At 38.3% G+C, this 27,104-nt stretch overlaps 1 protein-coding gene across 7 annotated transcripts in view; it reads right to left on the bottom strand.

Moving 5' to 3' along the window:
• Nucleotides 1–27,104, bottom strand: part of pmfbp1 (polyamine modulated factor 1 binding protein 1) — a 263,364-nt gene that overhangs the window by 190,198 nt on the left and 46,062 nt on the right. For 6 of the 7 annotated variants that reach the window (XM_055213102.2, XM_055213135.2, XM_055213142.2 and 3 more), the window contains 2 exons: nucleotides 23,596–23,699; nucleotides 5,998–6,083 (listed from right to left, as the gene is read on the bottom strand). In XM_055213102.2, coding sequence (XP_055069077.2) covers nucleotides 5,998–6,072 — 75 coding nt within the window. In that variant the 5' untranslated portion in view covers nucleotides 6,073–6,083; nucleotides 23,596–23,699. Of the gene's footprint in view, nucleotides 1–5,997; nucleotides 6,084–16,068; nucleotides 16,428–23,595; nucleotides 23,700–27,104 lie in introns of those variants that run through there. The other variant, XM_055213119.2, reaches the window with a different exon arrangement.

Genomic DNA, 27,104 nt, shown 5'->3' with positions numbered 1-27,104 from the left:
TCAACTTGAGCATTAAAAACTAGTAATGCACCGATATGATTTTTTGGTGCTGATACCAATTTAAACAGACAACTATTGGCCGATACCGATATACAATACAATACAGTTGGCCAATAGCTAGTTTATTTCTGCATCAAATTATTTTTACTGAACATGGATTAGATCTATTTAACATTCAACTGACCAACATAATAAGAGAGGCACAAAGAAAAATTTTGGCAATTTTTGGTCTTTCTCCAAGATTTTGGAAAAAAAACCAGACATTTTCCAGAAGTACTCTTACTCCGACCACATGGCTCACGTGAATGAATAATTACTCACGTGATTAACTACATGATTTACTATTTTTCCTCCATTGCACGTCTGACAAACTATATTTTGTAATAGGGATGCACGATATATCGGCCGACATATCGTTATCGGCTGATAACGGCTTATTTCTAATATTATCGGTTATCGGTCTGATAGCAAAATTAGGCCAATAAATGAAAGCCGATAAATGATGGATTATTTTGGTTTGTTGAACCACTTCACTTGCTCATTGCTGGCCATGTGGAGTTTTGATTGGTGCTTTTTGTGACATAGCACGAAGATGACACGTGTTGCGGGCTTAAGAAGAGTATGCTAGTCTAGCGCAAAGACAAGATGTCCGCAGTCTGGGAGTTTTTCATTGTGAAAATAATATGAATATTTATCGCAGGGCTTGACATTAACTTTTTGAGGAACTTGTCCTTCGGACAAGTACATTTGTGTTTCACTTGTCCATGCACAAAAGTTACTTGTCCGGGTAAAGTTTTATAATATAATGTATTTTTGTGTTTTGCTAATCAGTGGCGGAGCAAGGGATTTTTCATAGAGGTGGCCAGCCAGGGGCCAGCAGTTACTCTGGGGTGGCACATAAAATCTCTATCATTCAACCTTAAAATACTTTTAAGATGTGTGTTAATCAGAATAATGTATAACATACAATTGCTACAACACTTTAATTTTAATTAAAATGAATTGAGATTAACATACAATTTATAGTCATAATTCAACCTCATGTTTTTTTTTAACTATTTAATCAAATAAAAATTTTGAAATTTACTTTGAAACCAGAATTTATATGTCCCATTGCTGAAAAAACTATAGAGACCAGAAAATCATGTGAATTTTGTAGGCCACTGAAATGTATTTTACTAAGATTCATTTGGCTGCTTCTTGTTACTCTTTCTGAAAAAGGATGCTATATCTGCTGCCTTTCTCTTCATTTTTCCCACATTTCAATAATTATCTGACATTAAAACACTAAAGCAAAACATCAAAACATTACCATGTTTTAAAAAACTTATCAGGATAAATGTATCTAGATTATCTGTTATATATAAAATCAATCTTAAACCTAGCATTTACGCTGTAATGTTTGTGTGGGATTTTTAATGTACATTGACGAACTCTGTCAGATTCGCGTGACGCACACACACATAGGCGCGCTGAAAGAGAGATTCTCATTATAAAACAGATTCTTAAACAAGATTTTAAGCCCATTATGTGTTTTTACCGAACTTTAGAAGAGAAAAAATACGGACTTAAATCGGCTTTTTTGACACACAGTGATGAAAACGCAGTTGAAGTGCCTGTCAGTTATATTTACGCCGGAGCCTGAAGAAACATCACTCTCCACTCCACGCCATCCCGCGACTCCCGCTACTCCGTGTTCGTTGATCAGGTTTAATGCACGCTCAGCTTGTTTAGTAACAATAACAGTAACATGTAAACGTGTGTGTGTGTGTGTGTCGGCACGCCGCGCTCTCTGTTCAATATTCCGCTCGGTGTTTGCGCTGCGTGTTTTGCTCTGTCGTTAATGGCACATAACGTTAAGTAACATTGTTTGAAATTTAACTTGTCCAGTCGGACAACTAATTTTTTCTTACACTTGTCCTACAAAAAATCCACTTGTCCAGCGGACAAGCCTTAATGTCGAGCCCTGTATCGGCATATATATATATATATATATATATATATATATATATAGGTTATCGGCCCCCAAATATATATATATATATATAGGTTATCGGCCCCCAAATATAAAGAGTTATCGGTTATCGGTATCGGCCAAAATTTCCATATCGGTGCATCCCTATTTTGTAAAGATTTTATTTTGGGAAAAATTTTATTATTTTGATAATGATTTTTAACAAAAGGTTGGATTATGCAACAGACATGCAACTTATTGCCTTCACGCAGTTAATTAATAAACAATCAGTATCTGCCTTTCTCGTGTTATTGCTGGTACATATCGGCGGCCGATACATCGGTGCATCATTATTAAAAATGCATGACGGGTTCGCATCAGCGAAGAGCTTATTGACACATCCGGTTTGACATGTTTGGTTGTATCAGAAAATAGAGGAGAGCATTGTTTTTATTCGTGCAGGTGACACACACAACAAATAGTAACGCAATGCGCATATTCGCTTTGACTTTGATGTGCACACTGCTCCCACATTATCATACCGCAGGTAGAAAAGTGATTATTTCACATTTCTCACCACTAAGTTACACAATTTTAGGTATCATTTTTGGTCATAGCACACACAACATCAGACCCTATTTGTGAAAAATTTTAATATTTAGAATTCAGAGTTTGTAGACAATAAGTATGAGAAGAAGCAAGTTTGTTGATTTCTTTATCAACCACTACTAAAAACGTAAACGTCTGCAAATTGTCATATGCAAGGTGTATGAAATACAAAATAGGAATCTCATTTCAAAATGTTTGTTTCACGCAGGAAGGACACAAAACCAAAACATCAGTTGGACTAAACAAATCGTTCCTTTACCTCTGGTCGTCTACACTGAGATTTCTACTGTTTAGATGTCATGAAACATCTTTTGGGAAGCACTTCCTATTCAGTAGACTTCCAGTGGAGGAGCTAGACACAAACCGAACTGCTGTTTGCAAGTCTGACAGCTGACATCACCCAATTCCCAGCCGGAGCATAGCTGAAGTGTGTGTGTGGATCATGGCCAAGGTTATCACAGTAGAACCCAGAGGCAGCAATTTGACAGTCTATTACTAAGCATTCAATGACTGATGAAACAGACACAGTCTGCTCTAAGTTAATGATTCATCTACAGAGGTCGCGTGGTCTAATTCACTTCTCCTTTCGCTGAGAAGAAAAAAACATCACCGTTCAGATCTACAACAGATAAACGTGCTTTTCAATCAAAGCCCAGAGTCGCTGGTTTTAGTCACCCTGCATACATCTTAGTGTCAATTATTGACAAGTGACTAATTAGCTGTGGCCTTTTTAAGCTTTTCTCTTAGTTTGGAGCGGTTTAAATATGCGGAATCGATACTCGCTCTGATGCCCGGCCTTCGTCTGTAGACATAGAGTCTGGTCCCATAGCATAGAGCATCTATCAAACAAATTAGGACTTTCACCCAAATTAACATCAACTTTCGCACATTATTCCTTTTCATATTGCATAACCATTTTAGACTTTGATATTCCATATAAATTCCATATACATTCTGATAAAAAATTTGTATCCAATTTAAAAGGTGAATACTGAATATTGTATATCACATATATCACATATGTCTCATGTTTAAGTAGGTAATACTTTGAGATTAGAAAATGTATTAACTAACATCAACTAACAATGAGCAATATAGTTTTTCAGCATTTATTAGCAGTGGCAGCTGGTGACTTTTTTTCGAAAGCACACGATGTGAAGCTCTTCAAAACATGTATTTAGCCCATCATGTCAAAATATGTGTTCAGCGCATCATGTTAACCTATGTGCATCACACGTCATGTCAAAATACATGCCTGCTCAGATGTGGAAAGTAACGAATTACATTAACTCATGTTACTGTAAATGAGTAGTTTTTGTGTACTACTACTTTTTAAGTAGTTTTTAAAATCTGTAATTTAATTTTTCCTTAAGTATGTTTTGTAATAAAGTATTGCACTATTGAACTTAAATCACATCTGTTACCGAGCAATTTTTTTTCAGATGCCTAAAAAGTAAAACAAGATGAGGTATGGTCTTATAATTAAAGAGAAAAAAATTGGTTGCTTGTCAGTAGCATGGTTGTAGTACATTGAGATTACAGTGATAGCCAAAATACACCGACCTATATGTAATATTAAATAAAACTTTTAATATATTGTAGTTAAACTGTATTTGTTTAATGTTTTTAGTTGATAAGATATGCTTTTGATTATTGAAATTTAATTTAACCATTAAAAGTAGAATCCCAAAAAAGAAAATCGAAAACACGGAATTTGAGATTATAGGTGCAGTGTGTACTTTTTAAAAGTATCGCTTGAGAAAAATGCTAAATAATAAACAAAACTATATTATCAGAGGTGTATGAAGACCTTTTTATAAAGAACTTTTATGTTTTTATTACCTTAAAGTGAGACGTTTTTATCTACATACACAGAGGGTCCCCTTACATGGAAGTCGCTATTTGGTGCCACCATGATTCTACAGAAGCCCTTATTGGACAAAATTTTTTACTAAGTTTTGTCTGATGAATACATGTTTTTCCGGTGGCAGCTACCGTAGCTCTTCTATGCGTTTTAAAACAAGGGGTGAGCAGTGGACTGAGCCGTTGGTTGCAATTCACAACCTCACCAATAGATGCCGCTAAAATTTACACACTGCACTTTTAAATAAAACGGAATCTGGGAAAAAATAAAACGGATTTTATAGGTCTCTATAAATGTATACACATGCCACAATAGAGTGCTTCACAAAAATTCTGATGTAAATAACCCAGCATATTTGTTCAATAAAAACTAGAAAAAACTACCTACAGTAATACGGTTTATGATACAGTAACATTAGTGTGCATGTGCCCCTGCATGCATACATGCATGATGATCTCATTTCCCTTCAGGCAAAATGAAGGACCATGACCATGTTTGGTCCGAGTATCATGTTGCTTCATATCCCTTCTCATCACATGCCAGCTCTGTTTATCACACAAGGGCAGCATGGATGAATGATGACGGTTCCTACAAGATGCTCTTACTGTAATTACACATCTGCCAAACACTGTGAATTATTCAGTATTATGTTTATGCAGGCTCTTACGGCATGAAATAGTTAACATAACTGTCAAACCAAGCCTCAGGGGTAACTGTGTTTCTGGTCAGACCTCTTCGAGCTAGGCAGGTGCAACATGCTGAATAAAAACACAGTGTATTTTCCATGCATTTCATGGACAGAATTAGCTGTTTTCATTACATATGCAACAACACACGACCATGTCAGGTCAGTAGTGACCACAGAGTCATGTAAATATCAGTGCTGTTACACAACCTGGTAGGCTGCTGACCTATAAAAAAAAATCACCGGCACCAAACCAATGACCGCTCCAAATGCATTGAATGCATTGTGACAAGCATAATGTAAATCTTCATCCAAGATAACATTGTATACATATTTCCTATGTACTTAAAAGCAAAGGGGAACGAAAGTGCCCCTATTAGTGCCCTACAGCCTCAGAAGAAAAGAGATGGGAAAGGGGGGACATAAAATGTGCCAACTTTATATAATGCACAGACTTGTTAGTATGCTAATATCTGACTGTGTAGGAATCAGTGATGCGCGGGTCAATGTATAAACAACCCGACCAACGTTTTCAACTAACTCACCCGCAATATATATATGCATTTTTTTTTTAAATAGTAATTGTTTAAAATAGTTAATTGCCATCTTTATTTCAAACGACCCGACCGACCGTGACCGGAATATCATAAAAAATATTTTTGGGATGACTCGTAACCCCGCTCATTTAGGATCAACCCGCACATCACTGGTAGGAATCAATAGAAAAAACAAGAATTGTTTGTTTGCGCTATTGGGTGCATGTGTTTGTTAACAATAATGCTATTAGTTAATAATTCTAAGAAATGCCAACAGTCAATAATGATGTCCTATTTAAGTTAGCAGGTAGAAAATAGACATTATTGCATTATGCAGTAGTGTACATACCTTAGCTTTGTCACTTTGGTCTGAAAAAGACTCCTCAAGTTGTTCCTGTAAGACGTCTTGACTGGGCTCCATCATCAGTCACATGACTAGTAGAAAGAGGAAAGACAGACAGACATACATACAGACATATGCTCATCAGTGTTACCTAAACAAAAATCAATAAATTATACAGATAATCAGTAGTTAATAGGGATCATGCTGGTTAAATCTGGTAGTGCTTATGGGTAAGATAAAACCTGACTCCTATTTCCCACTTTACAAGGAATAATTCTTGGCAATTCCTGTCACCTCTTATATCTACTTTACTGGATCTAATAAAAACTGTATTGGAATTAACTCTAAAAAAAAAGTTGGCTTGCTGGTTTGTTTTCAGCCCATGGTTGGCTACAATATGGACAAAGCCAACAATTTATTAAATATATATATTAATATTAATATCTTAACCAATCACAAATTAAAACCTAGCATTTTAGAATAAAACCACCCAGCATAGGTTAATTTAAACCCACTGGTTAGGTTTGTCTTAGTCTTAAACTAGACAATGTGTTTTTACACATATGTGAGGGTCTGCATACAGTGCGATTGATGCAAATTTTGTCATCAGCATAGTACGCGCACCATGCACGTAGGTCACGCATGCGCGTACAGAAGTATGTAGTAGGTAGCCCAGATGCATTGCATTTTGTCGCAATGTGCATGTGTCGAATGTCTGTGTACATGTGCTAGTGAAATAAACTACGCTTTGGAAGGCTGTGCGTTTGACCCTGCACGTACGTTCGCATGCATGTATATAACAAACTATACTCCAGGTTTAGCCCAGAGACCACTGGTGGAATGCCTGATGCATTTAGTAGCACACTTAACAGGAAACACTTTGGGAGTGTCCAAGTTCCCTACTGAAAAATCCAGCTAAGACCAGCATAAGCTGGTGAGCTGGTTTTAGCTGGTCTCCCAGCTCGGTTTCAGTTGGTTTTGCTGGTGTAGCAAGCTGGTTTTTGGTCACTTATTAAGCTAGTCTAGCTGGACTTAGCAGGTCAGGCTGGAAGACCAGCTGACCCACCAGCTTGACCAGCTTTGCCAGGCTGGGAGGATTATCTTAAACCAGCTACTGCCACCTTAAACCAGCTAAAACCAGCTACCGGCATATGCTGGTCTTAGCTGGATTTTTCAGTAGGGTTGTCATCTGATTGGTTGAATTCTACAGGATGTCACCAGATTGTGTTGCGTTCTTTAAAAGTCGGACTAGAAACAAAGCAATGCCGTCTCAATGAAGAAGAAATCTGCTGTGTTTACATTAATCTCCTGTAGCCAGACCTTCAGACTGCCATTCAACCAACGGTCTGTGGGTGTGATGTCTGAGGCTGAGACTATACTGCACATATCTTTAATACTTAATTTAAGTCATATAGGTTCTTCACTGTAGCTCATTAAATAAAGACCTCTGCAATGCTATGCAAGATATTTTATCCAACCAGGAGTTGAGAACAACCTAGCATTTCTTAAAGTGCAAACACAGATTTATTGAATTAACAAATATTCAAATATTTTTGTTGTAAAAAAAGCAGCTTCAACGCCATTCCAGATCATTCCGGACCATTTTAGCCCCTGATGATAACACAGATACAATGGCCTACAATACAAATCAAATGCATTCAGTATTAGGGATTTCCAATGGATGGCCAATTTCTTATTGTTGTTCCCCTCAGCAGCAACACATGAACACAAACATGACAAGCTTCTTTTAATCCACCTGTGAATATATGAAGTGTTTTTAGTCACTTACGTGATCACCATGTCAGAAAGCCGACGAGCAATCTTTAGCTTTTCCAAGGGCCACCTTAATTATTCATAGCCGGGCCTATTTGTGTCTATGTGGTCTGAGGAGCTGTTACTCAGCATGCTAAAACCTTCACACAGCTGAAGCTAGATTGTTTTATGGGAGAGCATCTTATGAAACAAATGCTTGCCAAGTGACATATGGTGTCGGGTCAAGGCGCATTGGACAGTAATCAAGTACTACAGTATGTATCATTCAAGTATGAAAGCATATCTCCCAGTCAGACAAAAATGAATAAAATGTAACAAAAAGAACTATAATGTTATATTGTCCATCACTGGCCCTAAATGGCTTTCATTAAAAAAGTTTTCATTCATATGAACTAAAGCAGACAACAAAGCAAAAGGACTCAATGGTATGTGAGTTGGAAGGTTAAGAGAGGCTTTCACACATTGTGAACACCTACTGCATTAATCTACACATCTGTGACACTGAGGAAAAGCAAAGAGGTTTGTGAAAGTAGAGTTTTATTTCAACTTTATTATTATTTCAATGTATATTCATTCTAATTTTAAACAGGTCAATTCCATGCAAATGCCAACCTGGTCATAAAAAGTATGGGCTCTATCATACACCCGGCGCAAGTGTCTTTTGCTAGTTTGAACCCGGCGAATAATAATTTTCACATTTAGCGCCATGTTGTTTAAATAGCAAATGCATTTGCACCCAATTTTGCGCCCATGGCATTCAGGTCTGAAAACGAGGTGTGTTCAGGCGCATTGTTGGCGAGTTGCTATGTTGAGGCAACCAAAATAGACTACGTCATTTACCAACTAAAACCTGGTCTAAAGTCTAAAGTCAATGGCACAATATTGTTTATGTTTTTTAATGAGCGCAATATGCGCCTACAAACTGGACAAGCCAAGACTCTCATTGGTCTATTACACGTTACGTCCAAAACACACTCATTACTCATAAAAAAAATAGAAACAACCATTTTAGACCATGCGCCTCGCACAAAAACCATTTTTCCCATTGTTAAATTAGCAAAAGTGTAATTGGACACCCCGCTTAGAACGTGTGGTTAAGACAATGAGCTTAGATCGTTAAAATATCGTGTCTTACATGTCAATATTTGGTGGTTTGGGCAAAGTCTCAGTTAACATTTTTAAAGCTTTTTTATTATATTCCATAGTTCAGTAAGCGCTCATTTTAAAATTGTCACATCCATAACATTGTTTTTTCCTCATAAATGCACAAACAAAATTAAATGTTCTTTAAAGAGCAGTCCCTTCTCCATTTATTAGGTATTAATGATTCTGGTTTGTGCCTTTTAATTTACAGAATTCCTACAAAGTATGTTGTCTGCCAAAAAAACTTTTCCTTTTTGTCACATCCATAACGCATGCATGTTTTCTTATTTGCTGTACTGATATTTTTCTGATGCCTGGAATGTATCATTAGGGGTTTAGGATACAGGTAGACCAATTAATCGTCTTTGCTGATTAATCGGCACCGATAATTTATTGGTGAAACAATCAGCTATCTGCAAAAAATCAATGCAGATTTTCTGAGTGCGTCCATTGGTTTATATCATTATGAAGTAATTCATTTGCTGAAAAGATGCTGCATTAGCAAAGAAACAACAGCAGGAACCTAAGTTTGTCTTCAAGGCTGACAGGACAATAATATTAGTAATACCTCAAACACAAAAATATAAGCAGATAAATCCAACCCAAATGTTTAATGTCATGATTATTACTACCGATTTATCCATTTATTTCCAGCTGGTTACTTTTATCCATATTTTAAGTTAATAACAAGAGAAAGCAAACTATATGCAGCTGTCGGTTACAGTAACATATCCAACAAATCAAAATCTAATTTCAGTTCTTTTTCATCATTACTGCAACTGTTATTTTGATTAGATAATCATTAAATGTTAAAACAAAAGCAAATTTACGTAATTTGAATTTTACCAGTATTTCACAGAAGTATTTACTTCTATACTTCTATATTTTTATTTATACATTTATTTAATTTAGCACATTTTCATGGTTCAGTACTGTTGTTTTATTACTTTTGTATCAGAGTCCTGCACGCGGGCGGGTACTGCAAGTCCGACCCACTAATATTTGATGTAACGGGTGGAATAATATTTACATGTTAGGTGTGGGTCGGACGTGCAGTAAAGCACGGGTAGGCTCCGGGTCCAATAGCCAAGATTATTTTGACTGAATCCGGCACACAGTGATAGACTGATGCTTCCAAATGGTGCTGTGATTGTGTTTACGCTCTGTCTGTAGATCGTTAATAAAGTTTGCCCGGGGCGGGTATATCAAACATGAACCGTGCAGGATTATCAGTCGATTAATCGGTTATCGGCAGCAGGGGCCAACTTAGTTATCGGTATCGGTAAAAACCAATAGCCTATCGGTCGACCTCCAGGCTAAAAAAATAAAAACAGATGGTTCAATACTGTAAATTGGTGATAAATGCATTCTCTAAAAAAATTATATTTAAAGTTCTGACTGCATATGTTACATCCATTACACTGGAACTGCTCAAATATATAGTATATGTATGTTGTTTTTATGTGGACTCAGATTAAACTGTATTGTGTCTATATCTATAAATAATTATATATAAATATACAAACCTACAAGCTGTTAGTTCGTAATTTAACCTGAGTCTGGGTTGTTTTAAAACCCATTGTTGAGTAAAATATAAACGTTTTCTGTGTTAATTTAACCCATCGTCTGGGTTTGTCCCATTTTGACCCAATAACCCAGAGTGTATATTATATTATAGTATAGTATATTGTATATTTTTGTTACATATGCATTTTTAACAAAGTGATTAAAAACTGTTGAATGATATGTCATAACTAAAAAAGTCATTTAAAACAGATGATTATTAAAGAGAAATACTTTATCTTCCTCTGGACCATTTCTCACAACCCAGTTTTGAAGCAGTGTTAACTAGTTATTTAAAGTATTACTCAGATTAAAGTCAACACTGCATGAAGCAGCGATACTCTATTAAACTATGAAGAAAAGATAAAGTGGGAAAGAGTGTGTGTGTGTGTGTGTGTTGGGGGGTAAATATAGAGATATTACAAAGAACAAAAATTATGAGGATAAGTGGCGCAAATCAATCAAAACAATGACAAGCTAGATTTTAAATTGGGTTACATGTATCAGCAGCACCATAGCGTAAAATTCACTACTAAACACAGAGTGTGTGTCAGGGTCACTGTGTATGAACCAAATCTATAAAGAGCCTTTGTTTTCACATTTCCATATTTAATTTTGCTGTGCTACATTATACATCACATAATTACAACTATATCTTAAAAGAATAAACAAAAGCGTAATCTGTGAGGGCTGATTGAAAAGGGGATCCAATTGCATGAAACATATAGCGAAAATTAATTAAGCGCTGCTCACAAGGATACTCATCTTAACAATTAATGCAATCACCACAGTAAAAAAAATCATTTACATTTTAAGAAGGTTACACAGTTAATACAGAATTGAATGGAGAAATTAATCATAAAATGCGAGTATGTGAGAGAAAATGCATTAATGTCTCTATTGCAAGAGCACATCTCTGTTAATGAGCACTAAATACTTAAAGAAAACACCCAAGTTGATGTTTAACTTTTTTTTATTTCTATTTTGTTTGCTATTTATTTCTTGATTTAAATGCATCAAAACAGGACAACTATTAAATGAAACTAATTTAGAATTTGATCAAATATAACACTAAAGCTATTCAGTAAACCCCATTTACTATATAAGGCTTCACTATAGCTTCATTAATATGCAAGCAAATAATGAACCGTCTGCTTCGCATAATTAAACCGATGGCTTAACGGCAATGCAAAAAGGGAACTGTAATTAGAAAAAAATTACACTGCGCTCCCAATTACATCAAGCTAATATTCACATGCACATATGATCATTTCTGTCGTATGTGATTACAAAACAATCGCTGACCTTTTAATGTCCAAACTGGTAAAATGTTGAATTGAAGAATCAGAAATGTTAAAAAGATCAAATAAAATAAAAAATATAAACCCTAATCAACGTTAATGACATGAGTTGTAGAAATTGTGAATTTGGGTGTTCACATAATTAATATGTAATAAATTTGATTACAAAAGTTTTTCAAGTTTACTACACTAAATTGTAATGCTGCTTGTAAAAAATACTTCACAACATGCTGAATTGCTATTATCATCAAAAACTCAATTTACAAGCGAGCAATCTTTGGAGATCTTGCAAATTTTTGTCAGGAACAATCCACAAACAAAATAGTTTATCAACAGTATTTGGTTTCACTTCATTTATTTTCAAAGTAATCTAAGGGTATTTTTACTGTGCTATCACAAACTGCTGACTCACGTAAGAGATAAATGAACAAGCATTTTTATCCATTATAAGTTTTTAAGGAAAAAAGAACAAAAAATAATTGAGGTATTTTAATGCTTTCTGTTTTAGACAAACAACATTAAAACTTTTTCTCTGGTTTAACAAATAATGAAATTTTAAATGAAGACATATGGTTACAGACAAAGAAGAAAATTTTAAAACAGACAATTTAATAAACAACTCAATAGTTGTTTTTGCTTTGTGAATGTATATGTACATATACACAAATATACATACATACATAAATACATACATACATACATAGATATATTTGTGTGTATGTATATCTGTACACACCTATGTACACACAAATACACATAATGCAAAAATAACGTGGTCTTGTATTAATCAAAACATATTTTAATGATAATGTTAATGTAAAAAAATGGGATTGCAAAAAAATAAATAAAATAGATATCTGTTAATCTATGGTCATGATTTTAAGAATTTCATTTTCTCCAGCACTTTCATCAGTATGCAAGCGAATAATGAATCGTCTCCTCTGCATAATTAAGATGATAGCTTAACGGCAATGTAAGAAATAATGAAGGATTCCTATTACTAAAAAAATTACACAGTTTCCAATTACAGTGCGCTAATATTCACAAGCCGAACGAACTTGTGTCTTAAAGCAGTCTTGCCGGCCGAATGAAACGGATCCGGATAATGATCTCAGCGCTTTAATTAACAACGGCTCTGTGAGATTCTGAGCGGAATCCTAAAGCAAGGGACAGAGCACCAGAGCCGGCGAAAAGCTCTGATACCAAGGACAAGATCTCCAATCCCGTTCACTATGGCTTAGAAAAACTCGAACCAATCCAGATGCCTGCATACTGCTCCAAGCAGTTGTCACACGATTGTGAATCCTCTGTTTTAGCAGTCACATAGTGTCCAATGAGATCCCAAATCACCCATGGCTGTATGACGCTAGAGAAAAGTGATACTTGACATCCTCAAGGCAATAAGTAAGCCAAGCTTCGTGCCAACTCCATTCCAAAGCAAAGCATCCACCATAAGAAAATTCAAACAACATATAGACAAAATCCTGATGAGCGAAGACACGACGCCAATTGGGAAAATATTGTAGAGGAGGCCTACAAGGAAAAAAAGGGAAAAATAAAAATTCTCTCACATTGCCATTTCAGTGCAGGACCATATAAAAAAAGAGACGTTGATGGTGCACCATTCCTCTGCTTTGTCCCTACAACAGTGTGTCACATTAAGGCGAGATCAAGTATGCAAAATAGGCCAGTGATTAGGAAGAGCCAAACACAGAATTAGAGCACTGGAAGCAGCGAGAACGCAGGGCATGTCCCACGATGACGGTCCCACTCCCGATGTCGAGGCTTTGGCCAAGGCAGCATTGGCATTCCTTGGCGCAGTAGAAGCATGTGCACTCACGTACCTACATACTCATGCATTTACATTTCCTTGTGAAGCCTATCGCCACGTCCTTCTTCCTCTCTCTCGGAGCTGCGATATGCAGCCAACATCACAAATGACTCCTCGCGCTCCTGTGGGGGAAGCAGCAAAGCTGGCAGCTCCTCAGAGGGGCACACGCTCAGCCAAGTGGGCAGGGCGGCACCCAATCGTGCATGGGGGGACGACAAGGAACTTGCTACTTCCCCTAAATGAGGCTTAAAAGATGTTGACATTTGCATTTCTCTTTGTTTTGCGCTAATGTATTCAATTTGCTGTTGTTTTAGAAAAGTGCCTTCTGCTGCCGCCCGTTTGAAAAGGCGATTTATTGTGCCAGTTTCCCCCGTATCTGCTACCCCAAACCCCCATCACCAGCTGCTGTCCTGAGTTTTCTCCCTTCTTGTTATACTGTAGTTATCAGTTAGTTATTAAGGTATGCCACCTAAGCATCACCCATGCCAGTTTAGGAAGTAAGAGAGAGACTACAGGACAGAAAAAAATTAAAATAAAATAAAAACGTAAGTTATGGGAACACTCAGAGACAGACGCAGGCACTCATAAATTATATGCTTCATTTGCATATTCCTAGCATAAGACATTATGCAAATAGCAGGCAATTTGCATAATGGATTCCTCTTGTTGCCCGAGTTGCCTCGTGCTCCTTTTTATTTAATAATGGGAAAAACAAAAAGATGAGAAAGTGGAAAGATTGTCACAATGAGCATTTTTGAAGCTGTATGCTAGCGCCTCTCGCAAACACACACACACACTGCTTCTCGACAACGCAAGGACGCGCTTGCCAGAAAATACTGAGACAAAATAGAAAGTCAATTAAAAAAGACTTTACCCCGCATAGTTAAATCTCCTGATCAAAAGCCTAATAACACCACGTGAAGAAAACAACAAACTAGCACTGTGTGCAAAAATAAGACAAGGTGATGTGCTGATGTGTACACCTCTTAATGAGAATGTGATATCGTCTGTGTCCGAGTGCACCGCTGTAGTCGGATTAATTAATTGCAGAGAGCAAACCATGTTGTGCAGGAATCGCATTATTAAATAATTTAAAATGGTCTGCTTTTAGCCTCGTCAGCTCCAAATATAGAAAAAAAAGATCAGAGATGAAAGTTGAATGATAATATCTAATAATTAACCATTTGATAATTACTTAATTAAATACGCCAAGCGCTTTAAATTCAGTATTAAGCTGCGGACAGATTTTCACCGTTGCTCACAAAAAACGAACAATAATTATGTACAGACTAAAATATTTTTTTTACATATTTTAATTCCATACATTTTTCATACTTCTAATTTAATGATTATGAATAAATAAAAAAGCACTGCATTTAGCTGAATCAATACTAACATTTTAAACTTTCCAGAAGACAAACAAAATCTGATTAGTGTGCTCTGAATGATAGGTGACTGATAGTGTTAAGGGGGTGATAGTAAAAAGCGTAGATAGAAAAAGAAGGAGGTGGTTACCAAGAAGACTTGTGATTTATAAAGAAAATGCCATGCAACGTTCTGCGGAGGCATCAGACAGCAAACGTCAACTGTGTTATACAGCTATAGTCCAATAAGCAGCCTCCTTTCCCAGAGTACACAGAAGCGGTGGCAGTGCTCACTCAGGTTTACCCCTCAAATGCTGGGCTACAGGGCTTTGAGCACCCGCATGTAGGGAAGGGCGAAGTAGACATGCGGGCGATGCCAGGCTAATGGGGCTGCGGGGGCAGGTAGCCAATGTAAGAGGTAGCAGCCTACGACAGACGTTACGAGCAATTCATCAGTTTTTAGAATCAATTAACCCGCATGTTAATTAATGTCAGGCTTATGGAACAAAGTTGGGGGGGCGACTGGGGGTTGTGCTGGCACAGCTGAACGAGATGGAGGGGAGGGTGCGAAAAGACGAGAGGAGGATAGGGGATGGGCGAGCGCGAGAAACAAGCTGCAAATGCGAATTGTGGCAGGGAAAAGCTGGCACGGTGCCATCCATTTGGTGGTAACGCCAAGGCGGATTGGCGTTCGGTATGGGGGTGAGCGGATAGAACATGAAGACTTGCACCATTTGGCTTATATTGGCAAGGGAGAGCAGTCGGTTTTTTTTTATAGCGATGTATATCAAACAAATAACAGATGTAGGATAGCTGTTGGGGGTTCCTGAATATGCGGCTAAACTTACAAACACAGAAAAAGAAGAGGATCACCATCTGCTGCTTGGGGAGGTTTCAAAACATTGTGTGACATCATAGAAGAATTTGGGGACAGGAAGACGTCGATAACGATTGCCTGGCATCGGACGTGTTGTGGTGGATCTCCATCCAGCATGAATGACAGAAAGATGAAAGTAGCGGCATGCAGATGCAATAGACACAAACGGCAGTAAACAGAACCTACCCCACGAGACTGAAAAAGGTGCAAAGTATGCAGACTTACAATGGTAGCGCTGTCCACTGCATGGCATTGGAGGTGGGGCGAGAGCAAGCACCTCCTACTCTCTTCCTCGCCTCTCTCCTACAGCGCAATTCCCGATGCCAAGCAGGCAGTCTGCCAGCTAGGCAGCAGATGCCATGCCAATTTCCTCGCCGGCAACCACGTCGCAAACATCGAAGATGGGATGGATATGTGTGCTATATTTCCGAAAGACAACATTCAGATTCTCAGCGACGCGTTTCCTGGAGATGCCAACGAAAGAGGTGTTTTTACCCAACGTGATGCCAGGATCGCTGCAGTGGCATCTCTCGTGTAAAGATGGAGGAGCCACTAGAATGCTGAACATTTGTGTATGTGCCCGACGCGGGTCGACTGGCAAAGATAACTGGAATGAAGAACAAACAAAAGGCAACGCCAGCGCATTTGGTGACTAATTAAACACAGAAAACTTTGCATAGCTAATTAGCGCGACGGATTCAATAAGGCAACAGGGCGGCGACAATTTTTTGAAGAAAAACACGACAAAACAAAACTAAGCAGCAAGCTGTTGTACGAAAAGGGGAGGCATTTAACAAGATTTCATCTTTTTGTGCCAACCCCGCTCCCCCTTACTACTTAATTTTTCCTCTATATAAACCATCACCTCTTGTCAACTGCCTGCCAACCATTGCAGTGAAGAATGTCTACCGCGGGCATTGCGGCTGCCAATCTGCCAATCGTCTGCTTTCAACACAAGAAGACCTGAGGGACGGTGCCATCGGCAGAACGACAGCTGTTTACAAAAGCTAAACACAGAAAAAAGAGAAACAGCAAACATGAGGATGCATACTAATGAACCACCACATAAAATTGTAATCAACCAACCAGATGGAGATTAATTTATGCATTTTATCTTAACGACGCGTTAATCAGTTTTAACGGAGACGATCGTCAAGCGTTTTTAAATTTGTTCCTCATATATGGACTTTTCTAGAATTTTCTAAAGCTAAACTCTAAAAATGAGAAGAAAAGCAAAAAAGGACCAGAAACATGGAACTGTACTTCAGCAGCAAGCAAAGCTATGGCAGAAAGGCAAGGAGGCAGGCGTGTGCGATTTATCTACATTCAAAGCAATCACCAGGGAGATGAATGGCTTGTAGACTGTAGATTTTTTACGCCATCACCGAGTATGGGAGACGAGAGACGGGGGGTGGCACCCACAACAGCCAGGCAGGAACTTAATGGAGGGGGCACAGAATCACACCAGCAGACTCTTTGGGAAGGCGGTAACCTCCAGACCAACCCGTCTGTAACTCTGCCAAATGGGGCAGGGGGGCTGTGGGAACATTTTTGGCACCCCTCCCGCCCCCACCCTTTTTTGCATGCCCTCTTCCTGCCACCCAATCAAGAAACCACCAAACTCCTCCCGTTCATTTTGTTTTGTTTTGGATATATAATCGGGCACAACACAGAACTAGCCATTTCTGAGAGCCGGTCCTGGTACATGCAGGTTTCGGAGGAACATCGCCCTGGTACCGCAAAAGACGCTGGGCATCGGGCAGAGAGCCAACCACGGTCACCGCTGCAATCAACGAGAGTGGATGATTTCGTTAAGTTCGTTTTCACTGATTAAAATGCAAGGCGAAAATTAAAACGGCAATTAGCGCGGGGGAAGGAGGCTCATCAACGCGTGGTAATCACGAGCGGATACTCCAAACTTTTACTTAGTCAGTTTTCATGCATCTCGATTTTTGTTGGACAAAGGGGCACGGTTGTGGAATATGAATAATTGAAGAAGTCATCCAAAGGGAGGGATTATAAGATCTTTGTGCTTCCTACACTGCCTTGGCATAACCACCAAGATGACAGAACCAAGGCTGCCACCAGGAAGGATAGGCTGGGCAAATGGTGGCATCTTTTTGGGCATCGTCAACGCGATCGATTAAGTGTTTGCCGCGTGTTCAATTAGTAAATGAATTCGTAAATCTTGCTGTATGTGTTTTTCTTTTTCCGTTTTTTCTTTTTTTAATTGTCGCCGCGGAACACGTGTGGATATAATCGTTTGGAGCTAATGAGGTTTGGATGATCTGTCTTTTATTTTAATTCCACGGGGGAAGTTAATTGCGCCTCGTCCTCATTATACAAATGGATTACAAAAAAACGAAGAAAAAAACTGCTGGCAGAAACAAGGAGGGAGAGGGGGGAGAGAGAGGCAGAAGGAAAAGAAAGGGAGAATATTTTCCTTCTTTGTGAGCCAACATACACATAATACCACATGCAAACAAGCACAGAAAAGCAACTGCAATGCTTGGCTATGCTAGTCTCTCATAAGTCCTCCCCAGGAAAACTCAGCATGTCTCTCCCTCTCTCCCTGCTCACTGCAGCCAAATCCTTCAAATGCCAAGGACCTCTGCTTTCCCTGGATGTGGATATTACAAAACATGCTGCACAGGATTAAATTTCTGCCGATTGGATATTACCGTCACAATTAAAATGGTTCGTTTTCTTCTGTTATTAGTGCCGAGCTTTGTTATAGAGCTGGCGTTTGCGGGCGAAGCAAAATGGAGAGGAGACAACAAGAGACCTATGGCAGGGCACCTGCTAATGTCCTCGGCGCTTAATCATCGTACAGCAGAATGGTTTTATGCATATTTCATTTGCATATCATTAAATCGCTAAGGCATACTGCCAACTGGCAGCGGAGCACAGGGAGTAGGCAAATGAGGAGCGCAAAGTGTTAAAAAAAGGAAAGAGCAAACTCATTATGCGATGGCAATCTTCAAAGCTGCGTGCCTGCTTTCCGGCATCCTGCCAATTCATTTTAATTCAACGTTAATTAAAAAAAAAGGAGGGGCTCGCTCAGCCTGTCATATGCGGATTAATTGAGTGTCTCCGAAGGAACAAGAGTACTGTTTATATGCCGAGCGAATGCGGATACATGCGTTCGTAATCACCGGATTAACATGTACGAAACAAGGCCAAAATATGTCACTTTTACACAGAAAGGAAATGTATATCTGTACACTGAAAGTGTTTGATGTTATCTTTTATGCAGCGCTACAAGTTTAAACAAAGGAATACTTTTCAATCATGTTTATTAAGAGACCTGAGGCTTTTTATTTCTATTGCAAAACATTAAATACAAAATTGGAAATGTGAGAAGTTGGCATGGGGTGCCAGCGAGATCGGGCAGCGGGAACTGGCAAGTCGGGGTTGGGAAGAAAGCGTGGGAATTGCCGGGGGCATTCTGTCACAAGCTTACGCTTGTATGAAACAAATCCAACACACTCACATCTGCCCCCTCTGCCAACCACCCATCAAACAGAGTACGCGCATAATCAGTATGCGTGCCGAAACCTTGATTGCCTGTATTAAATTATTTGGCGAAATTGATCCTTTGTTTCTGGTTAAATATGCTCGCTGTCATTATGTCTGGCACACTATCATATAGCACGAACATAAAAAAGGTGCTTTGTTCCCAACATATACACACACACAGTAACAAACAAATGCACACGGGTATCACACGTTTGCATGCACTATTAGGGGAACTGATGAGCGATTAAAGACAATGAGCTTGAGTGGGGCCTAAGCCAAAATAATAATATTTGATTAATACGTATAATATAATAAGTAAACAGTATACAAAAAATATGAAAATAAATACAGGGCACTAAGAAAACAGAACCCATAAAAATAAAAAAATCATGTAGCATACAAAAATGTGCAAAATAAAAATGTTTTCAAAATCATAAAAAATGATGCATTTATATACATTTAGACTTGTTTTATTTGTTATTTGCTAAAATAATGTATCTAATCACGACCACTGAAATCCCCATAGCCGTCATGCCCATGTTTTACCTACCAAATGCCCCCGGGTGGTGCTCAAAAAATGCAAATGCTCTGAGGATGCAGAACGAGCAATTAGACGTGTTTATGAAATCTGTAATAAGAGCTGTGGGGCAAGGGAGCGGTATGCTGGCAGAAAAAGCCCGCTCGCAGCGGGTATCCGCCTGGCGCTTTTGAGCCGTGATACATGCAGATGTCGCTGTAGTTCTTCCAAAAGCTCGCTCGAACGAAAAGGGAGGAGGGTAACGAGCACCTCGTTTGGCATCACACACACCTCTTGCATATGTTTTTAAAGACACGCGTGCGTGCCAGAAAGGGGGGGGCATGGCCGCAGGGGCATGTGAAGTTACGACAAGTTTAACATCCGAGGATCCGTGTATGTAGCAATGTGATGAAAATAGCATTATTTATGCATCGCTTAAGTAAAGTACAAGTGACAGGGTGTCTGTTTTCCGCCGAGCACATCACATGGAGCAGACATTATGCAAAGTGGCCTCATTAATATGCATAAGCAGCCTTTTTATTATGCAGACCTGCACCAAAGCAATATTGTTTGGAGAAGCAGCTATGCTCTTGTTACAGTAGGGGAGTATTATCTTTTTCGCTCTCGGTGCACCTTCAAAATATTTAATTATCAACTGCTCGATTTAAGAAAAGAAAACTGTGTTAATGCTGAAATCTCCTCATTCAAATTCCACAGCAATTCTGTATTTTGACAGCTACAAAAACTGGAGTGGCATGTACGATTGCAGTTTAGATAGTATATATCCTGATGAATTACTTCAAATAACAGGAAAACCCCGTAGCAGGATCTAGGGACAGTATGAAAAATGAGGCAATAAACCAGCAGCGAGCGAAAAACCATTAAGGTGGCTTAACAATGGAAAACAGAGAATATATCTTAAAACAAACAGACTGCTTTTAATGTCCAGCTCATCAGTAATCAAAAGTCTATGCATAGACTCTTAAAGTCTGATCAGAGGTGTGATTGGTCACACAAAAAATGCTTTGCAAGTGATTGGCAGGAGCTGAGAAATCTGCTTTCACTTCTTCTATTGGCAAACCTTGCCCTCCAGAAGCATTTGACCTTGTCAGACACAGTAATGCCATGTTCTTCTTATCTACTGAGCTTTTGGATCTCTCAGCAAGAGACCTTTTATGAATCTCTGTGAGATCTTAGACTAACATCTCCATTGCTGGATGTTTCTGCAGTGTAAAGGTTTGGAATTGATTAACTTTATAGCTATATCAACACGAGCAACATGTTGCATCAGCCCAGAACTGACTTAAAAAGCTACTGCTTGCACAATTTTACAACCGAACAGAGAACTTTCATTCCTAGTGTTCAGGAAATGAAGTCCCACCTGTCAGATAAAAGAGCCAATTGCCTTTTAAATAAATCACCTGTTTGTTTACTTTATCATGTATGCACAATAGCTGGCCTCTCCTTGAAAATACGTTATTATTGACTTGCGATAAAGAGATTTTGGTCAAAGAAATAGTATATTAAAATGCATGCTTTTTCACCAGACGTAATGCAGTATTGGTTTTAGGTGACCTGTGGTTGAAAGAAATGTTCTGGTTTAAAAAAAACTTTATTACTTTTCTGGCATATTATTGATTTGATAAAAAACATTCACAGAAGTCTAACAATGGAAGTCAATGGACCAACTGTATGTTTGTAACATTTCAAGTTTAACCCTTAAATGCATGGATGTTTTACCAATCATTATACTGTATGTGACCCTGGACCACAAAACCAATCATAAGGGTCAATTGTTTGAAATTGAGATTTATACATCATCTGAAAGCCGAATAAATATTTCCATTGGCCAAGATACAACATTCTAAAAATCTGGAATCTGAAAGTGCAAAAAAAAATACATTTAAGGGGCCGTTCAAATGTCGCACATAAAAACGCATGGAAAACGCTAACCACGTTGGTTTTTGTCACATGACCTGCGGTGCATTTGTGGCATTCTGAAAAATTGAAATGTTTTTAACTCGACTGAGTGCGGACTAGGCCGGTTACCGGTTTCAAGGTATACCGAGGTTTTAAACAGTCAAGGTTTCAACACCACTAAAAAGTTCTGTGATACCGTCTCCAAGGTATGAGCTTAAAGTCATGTGATTGATTTGATGTTTACATTTAATATACATTATGAAAATATTATATATTTTTTGAAAGCATATTATAATTTAAAGGCTTTATTTACCTGGCATTTGAAAATAGCAAATGTTAGTGTTGCAATGGCAATACCGCAACACCGTGAAACCGTGGCATTTTTGCTAAAGGTTATCATACCGCCAGAATCTCATACTGGCCCATGCCTAGTGCGGATACGTCTAAAAAAAACATGACCGCGTTGCACAGCATGCGAGTCGCCACCGCGTCGCTTCCATTATGACCATAAATACCGCGCGCCTACATTTGAAATAACGGACTTGAGCGCGCAAAAGACGTGATATGTGAATCACCACTTAATTTGTCCAAATGAAGTTCTTAGCAACACATATTACTAATTATAAACCCAATTTTGGAAATATTTACGATAGAAAAATTACAAAATATCTTCATGAAACATAACTTTACTTAATATCCTAACTTTGGCATTAAAATGGCATAGAATGTATTGTTGGCTATTGCTACAAATATTCTATAAATATAAGTGTATTTGTAGTTCAGGGTCACATATGATTATCTAACACTGATCTATAGACTTCCTTATTAGGACAAAACTGTCTTAATACTTCATTAACAATTTCAAACTGATAAAAGCATGCATTTTTATATTTTGACATTTTATTTATCATTAAATGGCGTCCCAAATAAATATGCATTGTTAAAATTATGCACTAATGACATTCTGGGTCTCTAAAGACCTGATATACATTTGAGAGTTAAAAGTGTTTGACGGTTAACACGTTTTTTTGTTAATTGATTATTTTACCCTGAATATTTGGCAGCTTAATGTAGATATTAAAGGAATGGTCTACTCATTTTCAATATTAAAATATGTTATTACCTTAACTAAGAATTGTTGATGCATCCCAAAAGTGCTATTACGCCATAAAATGTAGCTCCTCTTTTAAATCCGCTTAGAAAAGCGATACGTTTTATTTTGTACCACCAAACTTGCTCGTATAACTACTCGTCTTAAATCGGAAAAACGTTGATGTGTTTGGTCACTTCTAACTTTATCTCTAAATGGTACCATTGAATGAATGGGGCTAAGCTAAATGCTATGGAAGCGTCGCAACGCGCTCCAGCGCTTACGTGCACGCACACAGATGATAGAGGGATGTATCGACAATTCTTAGTTAGGGTGGTGGCATATTTTGGTGTTGAGGGTGAGTGGACTATTCCTTTAATAGCAATGGAGGTTGTCATATACTTACACCACTTCTGTTGAATCCTGCAATACAGACAATTCGTGACTTTGTCGCCAACTTTGTTATATTGCTCAGATGTTGCTTTTTCATAACTCAGGAGACTACTTCTTTAAAGATTTAACTTTGTGACGTGTGGATACATCCAGTCACAAGAGACCAATGAAAGTATGAACATAGTATTTGGATGTGGATAAATTGTTCAGATAATTTGGTGTTGGAAAAATTATATAAGAAATGTTCAGCTTGAAATAAGTAATGCTTGATTTTGAACTGTAGAGGACATGTGAGGTTACTAGAGTCACTAACCTTGTTTTATTTTTTATGAAAAGTTGTTCTTTCACAGCAATGAGAGTCGACAGCTATTTTTCTTTGAAGTATCAACTTTGTCTTGGATGTTTCTCCTAAACGTCCTGAGAATAAACACACAAAAACAAAGTAGACAACTGTTGACATACAATTTAAATATATTGCTAAAAGTTCAAATGGATGGCGCAGTTGAAAAAATCTGGTGTTGGAAAAATCTGATGAAAAATGTGAAAAACAACCAAGATAATAAACTGACCTCATATGAGATTTTTCTTTTCATGGGGTTGCATTTTCCTAAAATGATCTGAAATGGCTAAAAAATTGTTCAGTTTGATCAATGTGAGATTTTTTCTTTTTTATGGTGTGGCTTTTTACCTAAAATGATCTGAAATTGCAAAAAAATGTGTTCAGTTTGATCAATGTGGGGTTTTTATTTTCTATAGGGTGGCTTTTCCACCTAAAATGATCTGAAATGGCAAAAAATGAACAGTTTGATCAATGCTTTCCTATATCTACAAACTGCGCCTGTAATTTTCTTAAGTGACCTTAAAAAACTGCCCTTTTCAACATTCCCTCTCCCCTCCTGCTCAACGCAGCTAATGAGGAAGCTGATTCGGAGGGTTTGAGTCAGGCCATGCAATGACACTGTAAGCTGGCCTATGTGCCTCCAGTATGCTGTTGCTTCACCTCCTGGCCTCTCACATTTGCAGACAGAGGTTGTGCGGACGGCACTTTCTGCCGCTGAAATCTCCGGTCACCCCAGCGGTGTAGTAACATTTATCTCTTTAACTGCTACCCAAGCACTGGCCTGCACATAAATTGGTTCTTGGTAATTCTATCAGATTAGTATTAATACGCCATTTCTGAGGCCACAGAGGTCACCTGTACAGTCTCATCGGCATGAACCAGTGTGAAGGTCAACTGTCAATCATTTCCCAGAAAATGATAATAAGCCTTAAGGACACAGATATATTATTGGAGCTAGAATGGTCGTCTGTTTGAAAACCTAGTAAAGTGCCTTGTTGTCTACTGCCTATATATGACTGTGAAAATTACTAATACTATATAATGTAAAGAACATTCTGTGAAAATATAACCTTGATTTGACTGAGTAAGATCATGTCAATGATCAAAACTCGCTCCTAATCTCAAGTTTAGATTGTGAGACGTTCGCCTGGATTTCACAGGCAGGGTAGCATATAGGCATATGCCTTTAAGAGCAGCATACTGTTATTAACTATTAAGTGACCATAAGTTTTAAGTCAGTATGTTAAGACAATAATACAATACTCCAAAACCAAAAGTAATGGATAACACGTTACATTTTTAACTGTTGAACTGTGTAGTTGTGTACCTTAAAGGAAAACGCCACCGTTTTTCAGTGTTTTACTATGTTCTTGCCTCAAATGAGACAAATTAATACACACCTATCTTTTTTCAATGTGTGCAGTTATTCTTTGTACAGCGCGTCGTGAATGTGTTAGCATTTAGCCTAGCCCCATTCGTTCCTTGGGATCCGGGCGGGGATGAATTTGGATGCCACCGGACACTTCCATGTTTTCCCTGTTTAAGGACTGTTGCATGAGTGGTTGCACGAGTTGGTGTGGTGGCACGGAGTAAAGCGTGGTGATTTTTTAAGCGGATAAAAAAGGAGAACTATATTGTATGGCTGATGATGTTACTGCGCACCGAGGTCGAAGTGCTGCAAACTAAGTGCTCTTCCGCCGTACAATATAGTTCTCATTTCTTATCTGCTTAAAAAATCGCCCCGTTTTATTTTGTGCCACCATACCTACTCGTGTAACTACTCATGCAACAGTCCCCAAATAGGGAAAACATGGAAGCGCTTGCCGGCCTCCAAATTCATCCCTGCTTGGATCCCAAGGAATGAATGGGGCTAGGCTAAATGCTAACACATCCACGAAGTGCTGTACGAAGATTAAGTGTACACATTGAAAAAAGATAGGTATATATTCATTCGTCTAAGTTGAGGTAAGAACATAGCAAAATACCGAAAAACTGTGGTGTTTTCCTTTAACATGTTGAGTAGGTTTTGCATTGGTCAATTAGAGGCAGTAAGAAGTCTATTTTGGACTATTTCATAAAAACAAAATCAATATATATATATGATATTATAAGCTTTTCCACAAATAGCACCCATCTACATAGCATCAGTTGTAAAGCCGGTGGTCCCAAACGAATGGTTCACATTCTATGCTTACTGGCCTGAGCCGTTGAATATTCAGTTTCTTTGTTACGTTTCATTTGGTATGTGGGAAATGTCTCTGTGAATTAGTCAAATCGACAGTACTAAGCAGGTGCCGTTAGGAGCACTCTGACTAACTATGGCTGTGCGTTTTGGCTGAGGCTAGGCAGAGCTGTCACAGGTGCATTAGGATTGAAAACACGCCTTCAGTCCAACAGCCAACATCACTCATACGAGAGCGGCTGGCTTTGAAAAGCACCAGCAACCCAGACTCTTCTGCTTCTCAGGCATATATTTGTGTAGAAACGTCAAGGCGTACATTTAATCAAGTGGAGGAAAGGGCAGAAGTTTGTCTGTAATGTGCCTGTGTGGGTGCACGTCAGAATGTGTCTTCAAATCTGCAGGTTTGCATGTCGTCCCACAGGGCCTGAACTGAGCAGCTGGCAGGGGAGTCATTACACGCACACCTTTGACAGTTCATTCTCTCATTAAAGCGGGAGGATGCCTGTAGTCCACACCATCTGTCTGTCTCCCCACTGGGCTCCGCTTCTCATGCTGGCAGACATCTTCCTTTTCCCCAAACACAGAGCTCAAATCCCAGATTCTCCACCATGGAATGTGTGGCATGACTGGGGAGCTCGGTGGTTTGCTGTAGACAACAGTCACCATAAGAAAGGACTGAATCAAAGGACTCAAACTGCTAAACAGAGTAGGCTTGGGACAGAACCTATCTGAATATAGTCTGGTCCAGGGCGTGAGTTTAACACTCCTGCTACATTCTACTCTACATGGCTTTCACTTGGGTAGGAAAGAGCAGGGGCGAAAGTACTATTTTTCAGAAAAATGCATTTTAAAAGATAATGTTTTAGATAGAGATATATATATTTCCCTTTGTCAATAACTCACAAGTGTGGTCTAATGTAAAACGACTTCAGTATAATTTCACTTTAAACACAAGTAGCACATTGTTAAATTCAACTCTGTCAGCTGGGATGAAAGTAACACAACAAAACAAGATTGTTTTTAATAAATATACATGATTATGACCTGATTAATATGTAACTGCAAACATTTTTTTGTTTATCTTTGCAAAAAACAATCTAATTACATTTTCATCTTAAATTTCAGTTTCATCAAATGTTTCAAAAGCAACCCGGCAATACAAACTTGAATTGTTGAGAACACTTTTTTCACTATGAACACTACTGTATGAAAATTAAAATAAAATAAAATAATATTAATGTTCAACATAATGCAACAAAAGTGTTACTTTCGTCCCGACAGGAACTTAGACCTGATTTAC

The sequence above is a fragment of the Misgurnus anguillicaudatus genome, chromosome 21, assembly GCF_027580225.2.
Source record: "Misgurnus anguillicaudatus chromosome 21, ASM2758022v2, whole genome shotgun sequence".
In the NCBI taxonomy this organism is placed as follows: Eukaryota; Metazoa; Chordata; class Actinopteri; order Cypriniformes; family Cobitidae; genus Misgurnus; species Misgurnus anguillicaudatus.
The sequence above is the reverse complement of the archived record's forward strand: the minus strand, read 5'-3'. Positions and strand labels throughout refer to the sequence as shown.